The following is a 14247-nucleotide window of genomic DNA, read 5'->3' on the forward strand; positions in this document are numbered from 1 at the left end:
GATGCTGAGGGAATTAGATTAGGAAATGAGGCACTTAAAGTAGTAAAGGAGTTTTGCTATTTGGGGAGCAAAATAACTGATGATGGTCGAAGTAGAGAGGATATAAAATGTAGGCTGGCAATGGCAAGGAAAGCGTTTCTGAAGAAGAGAAATTTGTTAACGTCCAGTATTGATTTAAGTGTCAGGAAGTCATTTCTGAAAGTATTTGTATGGAGTGTAGCCATGTATGGAAGTGAAACATGGACGATAAATAGTTTGGACAAGAAGAGAATAGAAGCTTTCGAAATGTGGTGCTACAGAAGAATGCTGAAGATTAGATGGGTAGATCACATAACTAATGAGGAAGTATTGAATAGGATTGGGGAGAAGAGAAGTTTGTGGCACAACTTGACCAGAAGAAGGGATCGGTTGGTAGGACATGTTCTGAGGCATCAAGGGATCACCAATTTAGTATTGGAGGGCAGCGTGGAGGGTAAAAATCGTAGAGGGAGACCAAGAGATGAATACACTAAGCAGATTCAGAAGGATGTAGGTTGCAGTAGGTACTGGGAGATGAAAAAGCTTGCACAGGATAGAGTAGCATGGAGAGCTGCATCAAACCAGTCTCAGGACTGAAGACCACAACAACATCATATGGGAAACATTCCATGCTGGCAGGTCGACACACAAAATTCAAGCTTTCGCAACAAACGGTTGCTTCATCAGGAAAGAGGGAAGAAGAGGAAAAGACGAAAGGATGTGGGTTTTAAGGGGGAGGGTAAGGAGTCATTCCAATTCCGGGAGCAGAAAGACTTACGTTAGGGGGAAAAAAGGACAGGTATACACAGACACAGTGTATGTGCGGATGGATGTGTGTGTGTGTGTGTGTGTGTGTGTGTGTGTGTGTGTGTGTGTGTGTGTGTGTGCGCGCGCAAGTGTATACCTGTCCTTTTTTCCCCCTAAGGTAAGTCTTTCCACTCCCGGATTTGGAATGACTCCTTTCCCTCTCCCTTAAAACCCACATCCTTTCGTCTTTCCCTCTTTCCTGATGAAGCAACCGTTTGTTGCGAAAGCTTGAATTTTGTGTGTATTTTTGTGTTTGTTTGTGTGTCTATCGACCTGCCAGCACTTTCGTTTGGTAAGTCACATCATATATATATAATCTTCCTGGCAGATTACAAATGTCTTCAGGACTGAGATGCTACTTTAGGAAGGTAGAATAATAGTGCTCTCGCCAGCAAATATCTACAAAATGGCGAATAACTGTTATGTGGTAGTGCTGTTAGTTAGCACGATTTTAGTCAAGTGTGTTTTTTTGACAGTTTAGGCCATATGCCACTCACAGTTGGTTTTCAGTGGTGTGGGCTGATGTTATACAGATGCAAAAACAAATTACTGTTATGAAGAGTCAGAAAAACTACTATATATGCTCCACATTATCAAGTTGGGGGTGATCTAGATTACTGTAGAAACACAAGTACAAGTAGCCAAGATTGCTATTGCACAGAATTTATTGTGATGACCAGTTTCAGCAAACTACATTACCATCATCAGATCTGTAAAGCATAGATGAACTTGTTCAAGCACACTGGAATCACATGTAAAAGGGTGCAATACAATTTCATATAAATATTTCACTCAGTCTTTATAAAATGCATTTTATCTCGTGTCGTATTTCAGCAAGTCAAGTATAAAATAGCTATTATATGAAACACAGTACATATTGTACTGATTACACATGCTCAAGGTCATACAGTAGGAAAATGAAGACTGAGATTCTCATGTGAACATCACAAACATTACAACCAGCCACCAATTGCACTGGATAGCAGTTACAAACAAAAATACACAGTGTCCCATAAGGTATAAAGGCAAACTAACAATCCAAGAATGGTACACTGCAGAGATACAATAAATAATCCAAATCACAACACATTAAACTTATTTTTTATTAAAATTTTAAATTCAATTACTTTAAATTTAAAACCACCTTAAAAAACATAATAGAAAGCTCTGCACCTTCAATATATTGTTTAATACACGAGTAGGGAAGCTAGTCATACGGCATTTTTTTACTCAAAAAACAAATACAATTAAAATATACATCTCATAATATGCAGGCAGCAACCATACACTGTTGTTTTCTACCTTGGTGTAGTTAAGCAAACACAAAGGAACTACAAAGGGAACATCAAGTATTCCACTACCACGAACATATCACTACAGGTGTAAAACCACAAAATGAAATCACTTACTTGACTTTATACAAATCACAATATTTAAGCTATCAATATGTAGCTTGATGTTTAAGTACTACCATAGTGCTCGAGGTCTTGTGTGAAAGACATGTATGACAAGACCACAGGAATAAGTAGCATAATCCTGAAACTTGCTATGTTAATACAATAAAAATATACCTCTATATAATATAATCAATTATTTTAGTTGTAAAAACCATGAACAATTCGTTACAGTCATTACAGCTATACAAATAGGGCTACACACAATTCATACTATATTAAGCTATCAACTTGTAGCTCAAGGTTTAGGTACTAGCACAGTGCTTGAGGTCTAAGTGCGAAATAGGACCTGACAAAGGCAAATGGAACCAATAGCGCAGTTCTAAAAATTGTCATTTTGTGATGTTTAATACTTCTATACCTTTTTTAAATTAATAAATACCAAAAATAAAATGTTGTCAGAACTGTCACAATGTACTAATGTGTCACACAATGTCTACAAGATATGTGATGTAAATGCATAAAGCTGATAGCTAAATATACTGTGAATTGTGTATATTTGTACACTTGTTTGTCGCGACTTATTCATGGTTTTTATGAGTATAATAACTGATTATATTATATAGAAGTATATTTTTATTTATTAGTGGAACTTCACATAGTGAGCATAATTTGTTCCAGAATCTTACACGTAGTGTGAAACACTCATGAAGCTAAGCAGTTTATCCCATATTAATTTAATATAAAATACAATAATGTGTTCCATGCAGAAAAATTACTAAAAATTTATCCTATTAATGCCATTTATTCAAAGAAAATTGTACACACAGTCTTACCTACTTTATTATTCATGATACATAACTATTTCTTTTTTTACTAGGAAGCTATCTATAGTCATTTGCTTCTACTGACACTTCAACACTTGGCAAAAATGCAACACAGCACTATTGTCAAATAAATTTGTAGATGCATAGCCACTGCTTTATTGGGGTGATGATTTTCAATGTATCATGCAAATAATTTTCCATGTTTTCAGCATTTCTCTTATTGTGCCAGAAGAGTGCTGCTTTGCTGTTACTGCCTCCTCCTCCTCCTATGAAGAACTCCTATCCACAACTTCCTGCAGTGAAACACACTGCAACTCCATAAACTATTCAATGTTATTTCTTGGCTGGGACCTCCAACAAGCTCATCATTATCATTGTTGTCCACTTCTAGTCCCATGCTCTTGGCCAAAGACACAATCTCGTTGACTACAGGCTCCACAGGTACTGACTCAAATGCCTCAGTCACATTTGACAACACAATCCAGCCAAAGCTTCTTCCAAGCAGAAGTGAAATTTCTCTCGGTAACCCATTCCCACACCTTTTTGGTCCTCCTGGGGCAGGCAACAATGTTAAAGTGATATTTCCAAAACTCTCTGAGAGTGAGATTGGTAGCTTCAGTCAATGTAACACAATGCTGGAAGAGCCCTTTAGTGTAAAGCTTCTTAAAGCTAGAAACACTCTGCTGGTCCATAGGCTGGAGTAATGGAGTGGTGTTGGGAGGCAAAAATTGAATGTTGATTAACTGAATTCATCAAGGAGGTGGTTTTGTAGACCTGGAGAATGGGCAGGAGCATTATCCACAACAAGCAAGATATGGAGTGGCAGAGTCATCTCAAACAAATATTTTTTCACCAAAGGACCAAACATTTCATTGATCCAATCACAAAAAAGATCACATGTCACCCAAGCCTTTTGTTGGACCTCAACGTCACATTTAACCTGCTCTTCTGGACTTTACACTTCCTGAAGGCTTGCTGAGTTGCTGAATGGTAAACAAGCTGTGGTTTAATTTTCAAATCACTGCTGCAATGGCACAGAATACCAGTGTGAGACGGTCTTTCATTGGCTTGTGACTAGGCAATGCATTTTCCTCTGCTGTCATAAAGATACACTTTGTCATCTTTTTCTAGAATAGACCCATCTCGTCACATTTAAAAATCTGTTGTACTAGGCAATCCTCAGAATCTATGAGCATGTTGAAGTTGCTGATGAAGTTCTCTGCTGCCTTTGTCTTGGAACTGGCTTCTTTGCTGTGCCTCACAATGCTGTGGATGCTGGTTCTTCTCTTAAACTTCTCAAACCACCCACAACTTCCCTTAAACACTTCTTCAACTGCTAATGATCCTGGCAGCTACTTAACGAGGTCAGTGAAAATCACTCTCGCCTTGTCACAAAAGATGTTCTCATTAATAGTGTCACTTGCAATTGCTTTCCATTTATCCATATAAGGAGCAACCTTTCGACATTTTCCAGAATATGAAACCATTGTTTAGGTACTTTTGCCACTCCCTTTGAAGCATCTGCCTCCTTAATCTTGTACTTGAGGATAGAGCAAATATTTGATTTTGACCAATTGAAAGCGCGTGCTAAATCAGCAACGCACACATCATGTTTGTGTTTTTCATTGGTTCTACATTTCATTTCTAAGGTCATCTTCTTCCTTTTATGGTTGGTCTTCTTGTGGCTTTATCCTCAGGGACATTTCTACAAAGGTTATTAAAACTAGCACACAAAAAAAAAAAACTGTGTGAACACAAGTTTAGAAAGCTGCAGTAAGATGGTAGCAGAAAGAGCGCTAAACACAGACTGCAGTACATACTAAAGACATTGTTCATATGCCCCTGTCGACAATGAAAGGTGTTCATACTGTTGAATGTTTCCCCTGCCAGACTCAAATGTCATCCATGTGTTTGATACCATGACCTTGAGCACAATGCTAGTACCTAAACATCGAGCTACATGTTGATATCGTAAATATTGTAATTTGTATAAAGCCAGCTAAGTGATTTCAATGTACGGTTACTGCACTTGCAGATGTTCCCTTCCTCTTGTTTGTTAATAACACTGAGGTACACAACAACAGTGTATGGTTGTTGAGGCTTTATGCTGACTGCATATTATGACATGTATATTTTTTTTTGTATTTGCTTTTATATTACAAGTGTGACATTTGACTGGCTTCACTACTTGTGTATTAAACAATATATTGAAAGAACAGTACTTCCTGTAATGCTTTTTAGGTGGTTTTAACTTTTATATAAATTAATTTAAAATTATTATAACAAAATAAGTTTAAGATATTCTGATTCACATTAATTATTGTTTGTCGGCAGTGTAACATCCTTGAACCATTGATTTGTCTTTATATTTTATGTGACATGACATATTTTTGTTTGTAACTACTACCACAGCTGCCACCCGGTTAGTGATTGGGTGTTAACATCTATGATGTTTGCTTGAGAATCTCTGTCTTCATTCTCCTAATGTACGAATATGAGCTAGTATAATCAGTGCAATATGAATGGTGTTTTAAGTAGTATTTATTTTATGCTTGACTTACTGATATACTATCGTTTTCATGTTCACAAAGTATTGTTCTATGATATGATGTGGTATAATACACTTTTCATAAAAAAATCTGTGAAATATACTGCAGCAGGTATGTTATATTCCATGGTATAGTTCATGTTTTGTATAAAATTGTATTATGCCTGTTTATATTTGATTCCAGTGAGCTTGAATATGTTGATTTATACTTTTACAGGTCTGATGATGGCAATGTAGTTTGCTGAAACCAATCATCACAATGAATGCTGTACAATAGTGATCTCAGCCGTGTGAAATTTTACTTCTATTTCCATAGAAAAACTGTTATCTTGATGGACCAAGTGTATTTAGCTTGTGTTTGCGAAAGATGTTTTTGATATTTTGTCAACCAAATTTACCTATCTGCCTTTGCTTTTAAGTCAATGTAGAATGTGTGGGAGAGAGTACTTAACCTTACTTTTTTGTCTCTTCCTTTCCTGTTCCATTTACCAGTTAAGATAGGGAAAATGTTTGCTGCCCTTTATATCATTATTTGCTGTTCTCCTCTGTGAGATATGATGGAAGCATTTCAACAATGTTATGTACATCCTCTCACTTTTTTTTTTAATTTCTCAGTACAGTTTCTTCAAAAAAATGTCATGTTCCTTTCAAAGATTCCCATGTAAGGACTCGTTAACAATATCCTAGTAATTTAATTCAGTTAACTGAATTAATGTATGTACTAAATGATAATCCACCAAGTGAGTGTGCATTCAGCATGGTTTAGTTGATGAATAAGTGTAAATGCCTTTGGAGTGTGAAATGAAAGGTGATACTCGAGACAGGAATGAATCAAGTAGTAAATCTTATAGGAATGTTTATCCTGCAATAGCTGGAAAGAAACATCACAGTGAAAAGAACAGAAACAGGCAAAGGAGTTGTATGCTGAAGATGTCCGCGTAGATGCTCTCCAGAGAATTAATTGCTGAAACCCTGAAAGAAAATTTGTTCTACATTGACATCAGGCAGTTGTCTCAGTTTTCTATATTATAATAAAGTGCAGATTTTGATCCAAATTATTCATACTCATCCAGACTAAACTTATCTCAGCTAAATGGAAGTCACTGCTATATTCTCTTGCTACTGGATGCATTTTATGACTGTGACATTCACCTTCCAACCAAAGAAGTAATCTGTAATGGGCAGTTAATATAAAGCATGTAACTCCTGCTTCACAAAAAAAGGTAATGAATTTGATTGTCTGTTCTTTTGTTTACTATGGGAGACAGTTCTGACTGCCTACTATTAACTTTATTCGATCAACACACTATATCAATTAACTAGCTACATAACTAAATAATTTTGCCTGAATGTGCTTCATCATTAAATCACTAGCCATTGGAACAAATTACTGTCTTTGTGTGGATCAGATATAAGGTCCCCTACTGACAAAAATAGCCTGTCCTAAAAGCAGAATCATCTTTCTGCATTTTCTCTACCTTATTTTGATCAGATCTGCTGAGGATCCCATATACTCTGGCAACAGTCAAGAATAGCTCACACTGCAGCTGCATTCTATTGTATTTTACCAAAAATTATCTCAATAAACTAAAGCTGTCTATTTGCTGTTGCTGAAGTTTACTTTGCGTATTGTCCCACTTCATATCTAACTGCTTCAGCAACATACCACTGAATTCCCACACTACATCATCTTTTGTTTTACTCATGTGCATCCCCCCCCCCCCCCCAACACACACACACACACACACACACACACACACACACACACACACACACACACACACACACACACACACAGAGAGAGAGAGAGAGCGAGAGAGAGAGAGAGAGAGAGAGAGAGAACACACACACACACACACACACACACACACACACACACACACACACACACAGAGAGAGAGAGAGAGAGAGAGAGAGAGAGAGAGAGAGAGAGAGAGAGAGAGAGAGAAGCCCTTGAGTGGAATGCAGGGCAGCACATGTAGAGTGCTCATATCATTCTCTCTGATACTAAAACTCAAGTCCTGGCTTCTCATGAACAAGTCTACCAACTGAGAAACCCAAGAGTGCCCTACACTTCATTCAGTCAGTATATCTCTCCTACATTTTGATCTCTACAGAGGATCAACTTCTGTACTCCATCAAATATGCATCTCTGGTATAAAGTAAATTAGTATAGTCTAGTTCCAAGAAGGATTAAAGTTTGTTGTACTTTTCCTGTTCAAGCAGTAAATTTTGTTGTTTGTTGTGTCAGAAAGCTTCTGGAAATATTTCCATTGTCTACATTCTGAAATAAGATCACTATTCTGCATCAGAGACATCATTTCAAGATTTATTACAGTGGTATTCGACCACACTGAAGCAGTGGAACATGGCAGAAAACCATCTATCAATGCTACCGAACCAAATTTGTATTCTGGTTCTTTTGTAAAAAAAAAAAAAAAAAAAAAAAAAAAAAAAATTACCAGTATAGATATTTTACTTGCAAACTGGCAAGTGCTGTAATATTAAGGTCCAAAAAATTTATTACAGTTTTACACTACAACGATCAGTCTTTCATATTCTTGCTGTATCACTCATTATCCACAACTAGTAAGTAATTTTGAGGCAAAATGAAAGCTTCCACCCAGATAAAGCAGAGAAGAGAAATGTCTTCAATGGGGTTGAAAGACTGAAAGATTATTAGAGGAATCAGAGGAATGAATATTTTATGCATAATGTGTGTGAAACAGTGTCATCATAGCATTAAAATGAATGAAGCAAACTACCTCAAGTTCATTTTTTTATAATTTTACTCCCTCTGTCAGAAAAGTTCCAGGACAGTTTATTAAAATTTTATTTCTAAGTTTGCAATACTAGAAAGGAACAAAGTTGTTTTTATACTATCTGGTATGTATGTAGCTTTGAAATGATATTGGTCATGCGGCTGGGCTGTGCTTAGAAACACACTGTAGTGGTTCTTGGTGCATAGTTATGTTGACACAACGGATGCTACGAGCAAATAGTGAACATTGAGTTCTGAGTTAAGCTCAGGAAAACCCCGATGAGGCATGGACAATGGTTAAGCAAGCATTTGCAGGCAAGACACTTTCAAGAAGTTGTGTTTTCAAGTGGCACAAAAGGTTTCCTGTAGGCAGAGATTCGGTGCAATATGATCCCAGACCTAGTTGCCTTTCTATAGCACGTACCAAGGCAAACATGGAGCATGTAAGGCAGTTATTGCAAAGAAGACCATCATGTAACTGTGCATGTGATATCAGTAGAACTTAATTTGAATCGTGGTGTGTTCAATAAGATTTTGCGCAAAGATTTAGGGGAATGGAAGCTTAATGCAAAACTCATCCCTCACACACTAGAATATGAACAGTAGGAGGAAACATGAATTTCTGCTGAACTACAGGATACAGCCAGAGGTGATCCCACTTTTCTGTCAAAGAAATGATGGGATGAAAGTTGGTGCTACCAGTATGACCCTCACACAAAGTGTCGAAAGAGCTGAATGGCGGAGTCCTGGATCACTAGCCTCAAAAAAAGTCAAACAACATTTGGAAACAAAGACAATGTTGATCGCATTCTTTGATAGTAAAGGATTAGTTCACCATGAGTATGTTTCTCCAGGTCAAACAGTGAACCAAACTCTTTACATCGAAGTCTTGAAACAATTGCAACAAGCTATTTGACACCACCACTTTGATTTGTGATATTCTCAAGACTGGTTCTTATTGCCTGGCAATGCAAGACCCTATACTACTTTATTTGCTACCAAGTATCTGGCAAGACATCTGTTATTGCCATCCCACATTTGCCATATCTGTCAGACCTCCCGCCTTGCAATTTTTTTGTTTTGTTTCTGCGAATGAAAAGGCAACTGAAAGAAAAGCTTCATCATGATACCGCAGGCATCCAATGGGCTGTGACAAATGAGCTTACAAGCATCAATGTTGAAAATTGTCTTGCTTGCTTTCAAGACATCCAGAAACTAAAATTTTATTCATGGCTGACAATTTCCGTTTGTGAAGCACATTTTAAGAATAGAAATAATAAGTAATAATTTAATAAAAATTTGTGCAGCTGATGACTTATTATTTCTATTCCCAAACATCCAGAAATGTTGGCAACTGTGTGTAGATAGCCAAAGGGACTACTTAGACAGCAGCTATGATCATTATTTGGTAAGTGCATTTTCTATTTTTAAAAGAAACCTACCATGGAACTTTTCTGACAAAGAGAGTATTTTGATGTTCAGTAACATGTATCTGTTTTGAGCTCTCTTGGCTCATTTTCAGTAGTGATGTATAAAGTTAATGCAAAAATATTTTCATGTTTATGGGTACTAAGGACAAGTTGTTGATAATCTAAAGGAGAGGTAGCTTGAATGAAATAAAAGGGTACAAAAGGAAACAACAGATAAGGAAGTGTAGAAAGGAATGTTGGAGAAATATGAGTGGGAAGAGAAGAGCAGAGATGATATAACACATAAAGAAAAAGGTAATACCAAAAAGGGAAGTAGAGAGAGAACATGGAGGGGGGGAACTAGCATGGATTAAGACTAAATGCAGCAAGAGCCATATGATGTAACTGGAGTACCAAGTTCATGATGTATTGTCCATGAATATGTATCATTTGATCACTGTTGTAGATGCTTGTCCATTGGCATTCACTGTGAGAGGTCTAGGTAGTTTTTCTTTTAATTTAATTTATTTTTCAATTCATTTTCCATTTTGGCACTTAGTGCGTGTTCTCTTCATACCTCGCATATTTTAATATTCTCTCTTTCTCCTCTCTCTTTCCATTATATGAAGTTGTGTTAATGGAAATGGTTTATGCCAACAATCCAAATTCCACCAGTTCTGGGATTGTGTGTTGACAGCAAATGAATAAAACACCATGAACTGTTTCTATAAATTAAAGAGCATGTTTAAGTTGCATCTTAGCTCGTAAGTGAAATGAAAATCAGTATTTTATGGAAATTGTCTACAAACACCTCTTTGTTTTTCTTTTATCATCATCAGATGTGATTTGCTGTTTTATAGCATATAATTGTCAGTTTTGTTGTATTGCAACATTTATATTAAAATTCGTTTCATTATTGTGTGATTCTAGAGCAGACTGAAAGCTGATTTTGGAAAAATACTTTGCTTTTCATGTGTTAATCCAACAGAATAACATTATAGTGGTATTCCTCACACATACCTATGTCTGTCTTTGTTTTTATATGGCCAGTGAATAGAGTGGTTGATTCTTTTATTCAACTTATCATTCCTATGGCACACATTCACCTTATCTGTTCATTTGTGCAGAATGATGTAAAATGCTGTAAACTTAGTTGTTGAGCAATTTATTTCCTGGTGAATGTTCGTTTCTGTTCTGAGTGAAATCTTACCATTTCTGCACGTAAACATATAAAACAAAACGCATGCACCTGTATTATGCATATTTTGATGTGTGTTTATGTGGGACTGGTTTTTTGAGCGGCAAGGAACTTTAGTCAACACTGATGATATGTTGGTAACAAAAAAGCAAAATATGTGTGGAGATGTTAAAACAAAAATCATGGGCTTAGCTATAAACTGTTTTCTTAATACATGCAAAATGGCTGTGCGCAAACCAAGAAATGTTAACTGTTTAATAATAAAGGAAGTTAGATAACAAAAGCAATTTCAAAATTCTGCTGTCAAACATCAACATGTAATAAGTTAAAATAACTAAGCAGAGTACCACCAACAATAATTAAAAAATGTTTCTTGCTCCTTCCATAATTAAAATGCGGATGTACAAAGCATTACGGAAAGAGGAATAGCACCTGCTGCTTGCGGCTGCTGATAGTAACTGCTGATGTGGACGGTGAGAGAGACTTTGCAGAGCAGACCGGGTAACGAAGGAACTGAAGGTGTCGGAGCTTCTCTATGCCCTCGAAGATCTTGTGCTGCGGTGCAGATCCAGGGAACAGAATACGTGTAATCGTATCGTTCGGGTTCGCCGGCTGCCACACGAGCAGCGCGCATATAGAAACTAGATTTTGCAGTGGGAAAGCGAACTCACTGCCAGAGCTTTTCCTGTGGATCATCATCTTCATATTAGTAACAACATAGTGAAAATCATAAAACAGGCACATGCAGTACATTCAACAGCACCAAAAAGCTATGCAAAGTGCAAATGGGAGTGCTTAATCACATCCTGACTATGAAAAAATACCCATAACAAGTAATTACTGAGGTACTGAAGTTGAAGATACATCAAGAATCTCTTTTATTAAACACAATGAAACAACTGATTGTGGACGCAATTACATGATCTGGCTGAATCATTCTACTGTTTGTCAATGCTGGTCCTGGATCCTTATGGTGGTGTTGATGCTGTGGATATCTTCATCTGTAAAAAACTCATCTGCCAGATCAATGCTGTGCAGATGTGTGTTTATTCACACGATTGAGTAATCTGGACCACCAATTGCACATTTGAAAAGCCACACACATGGACACAGTATCTCATTTCTATACTCCAGTGATTCAATGATTACTGATGTGTTATGCCTCAGGTGCATATTTGAGGTGTCTCCCCACACCAGGGCACCACCAACACTACCACCACCACCATCACCATCACAAGCACATTGTTCTTCTTCTAATATATTCCCAAGTCAGATGTTGCTTTGCACATTGATAGGACCGGAGCTGTTTCTCACTTGTGTCAAATACCACGGCCCTGATACTTTCTTTGAAAAGGACATAACTCATTTCATACATGTGGTACATAAAATGAGTCTGTTGAACTGCTAAAAATCCTCCTCATAATGATATTTATGATTGTTACTACGTGACTCAACTGGAACCATTTATTTTGTGATTCAAGACTGTAATAAAGTGATGGCAAACGTCCTATTATTTTTGTTTGCATAAACGAATGCAACAAATAAAAAATACGAAATTTGACGCTATAATAGGTCCTTGAATCAAAAAATACTAACGTAGTCTTGGAAACTTTAGTTTTAGTTCGGAAAAGCAGTAGAATATTGTGTCTAAAGATTGCATATTCCAGCCCCTAATCTTTTGTGCAATATTCCACTGCCTATGGTGCCAACATTAATTCTGGCCACTGCCCAGGTACGATTTGTAGTTCCCACAGCTGCACGGATCCGTTGCGCTCAGTGATATATAATATTTCGACAGCTTTATACAATTTTATACACACACTTTCTGTAAATTCTCTTGGGACGTACAGTCAGCACGGGCTTAAGACATCGATTAAGCCATGGACGTTACAGTAAATTAGGGGACCAGAAAATGATAAGTGTTGCAGTGATAAAAAAATGGAAGAGTAGAACTTCTATAGTTCAATTCTTTTATCTTGGCGGTTCGCGCATGCTCGCCCAGACGCGGGAGATTGCTGCGTTGCCAGTTGCACGCGCCAAGAGAAGCGGCGCCATAGTATAGTTCACAAACTAACGTTTATGGGGGAGCGCGCAGTTTATGAAGTAAAGCCACCACGGCCGCATTATCCCTTTCGCTGCTACAGAGACGTGCTCCCCGCATTCCGCGCTGTGCGCGATTTTGTCATCACCGCACTGCTCGCCTGTGCAGACACGTGGTGTTTCGACTGCTTTGACACACTTTTATCATTCGATTTCATAAAAACTATTTGGGCCAAAAATTTGATTTTTACACATCTTCTTGACTAATACCTCCCCCCCCCCCCCCCCCCATAAATGACTTAAGTTTGTTTTAATGTTCAACGCAGTTATTGTGCAGCATTAGATGTAGTAAACCATTGCACGAAATTTTGAAGAATTTGCAGAGGTAAAAAGTCCATAGCGTATACTTTCCGTATGGTCGATTTTAGTTGCAAGTAGAAATTTCAAAAAATTACATTCAAACGAATAAAATTCATGTAGTAAGACACTTCGATATTGTTTTTAAATAAAGAAAATGTTAAGCACCAAACAAGGTCAGAACTCGGAACCTTTCATTTAGCATTCAAACATTTTAACCATTACGCTAACGCAGCTCGCCGTACAATTTGTATCCCGCCGGACTTTAAAATATCACGCAAAATACCGACAAACACTGTTGGTATAACTATGAATTACTCACTTTACGTCGAAGTACAATAGGAAATAAACAACTACTGCTGTTCTTTATTGCGAAAAAGCGGTTAGTGAGAATGATACAAACACCTTTCCTTGCTATCGCCTGAATTAGGAGGCTTATTGCTTGTTTGGTTTAATTAATTAATAGAATATAAAGCAATTGGTATAAAGAATGCTTTTTCCAAACTTTCTATGAAAGGAAGTCTGCTATCAAGACATTGATTTTGTTCAATTACTTTATTTATGACTGAACGTTACTAAACCGGAGACCCTCGTCTGTGCTCTGCACTGCAGTCAAGCTCTGGCAATGTCTGACTGTGTTTTGTGACGTCAGATGCGCAGAACGAACCTAAACTCGGCCGCCGTCGTAAATGACGCGCACTTTAGCATTCTAAACTATAAAAGGCGTATTTATTTGGAAGTGCGCCAATTCGGATAACACGAAAGAGGCATAAGGCCTAGTGCATTCAATACTGATGACAAATTTGCGGATAATCGAATACTTTGTCGATCACATACCAGTACAACAACTGTGTGAACATGTCTGATGTGGCAGTCTTTTCAACTACC

The 14247-nt window shown here is 37.3% G+C and overlaps 1 protein-coding gene across 1 annotated transcript in view; it reads right to left on the bottom strand.

Moving 5' to 3' along the window:
• Positions 1-14247, bottom strand: part of LOC124804720 (microtubule-associated protein futsch-like) — a 71935-nt gene that overhangs the window by 29942 nt on the left and 27746 nt on the right. The window contains exon 5 of the mRNA XM_047264996.1: positions 11395-11647. Within this exon, the coding sequence (XP_047120952.1) occupies positions 11395-11647 (253 nt within the window). The remainder of the gene's footprint in view (positions 1-11394; positions 11648-14247) is intronic.

Source organism: Schistocerca piceifrons, chromosome 7, assembly GCF_021461385.2.
Source record: "Schistocerca piceifrons isolate TAMUIC-IGC-003096 chromosome 7, iqSchPice1.1, whole genome shotgun sequence".
NCBI classification, from domain to species: domain Eukaryota; kingdom Metazoa; phylum Arthropoda; class Insecta; order Orthoptera; family Acrididae; genus Schistocerca; species Schistocerca piceifrons.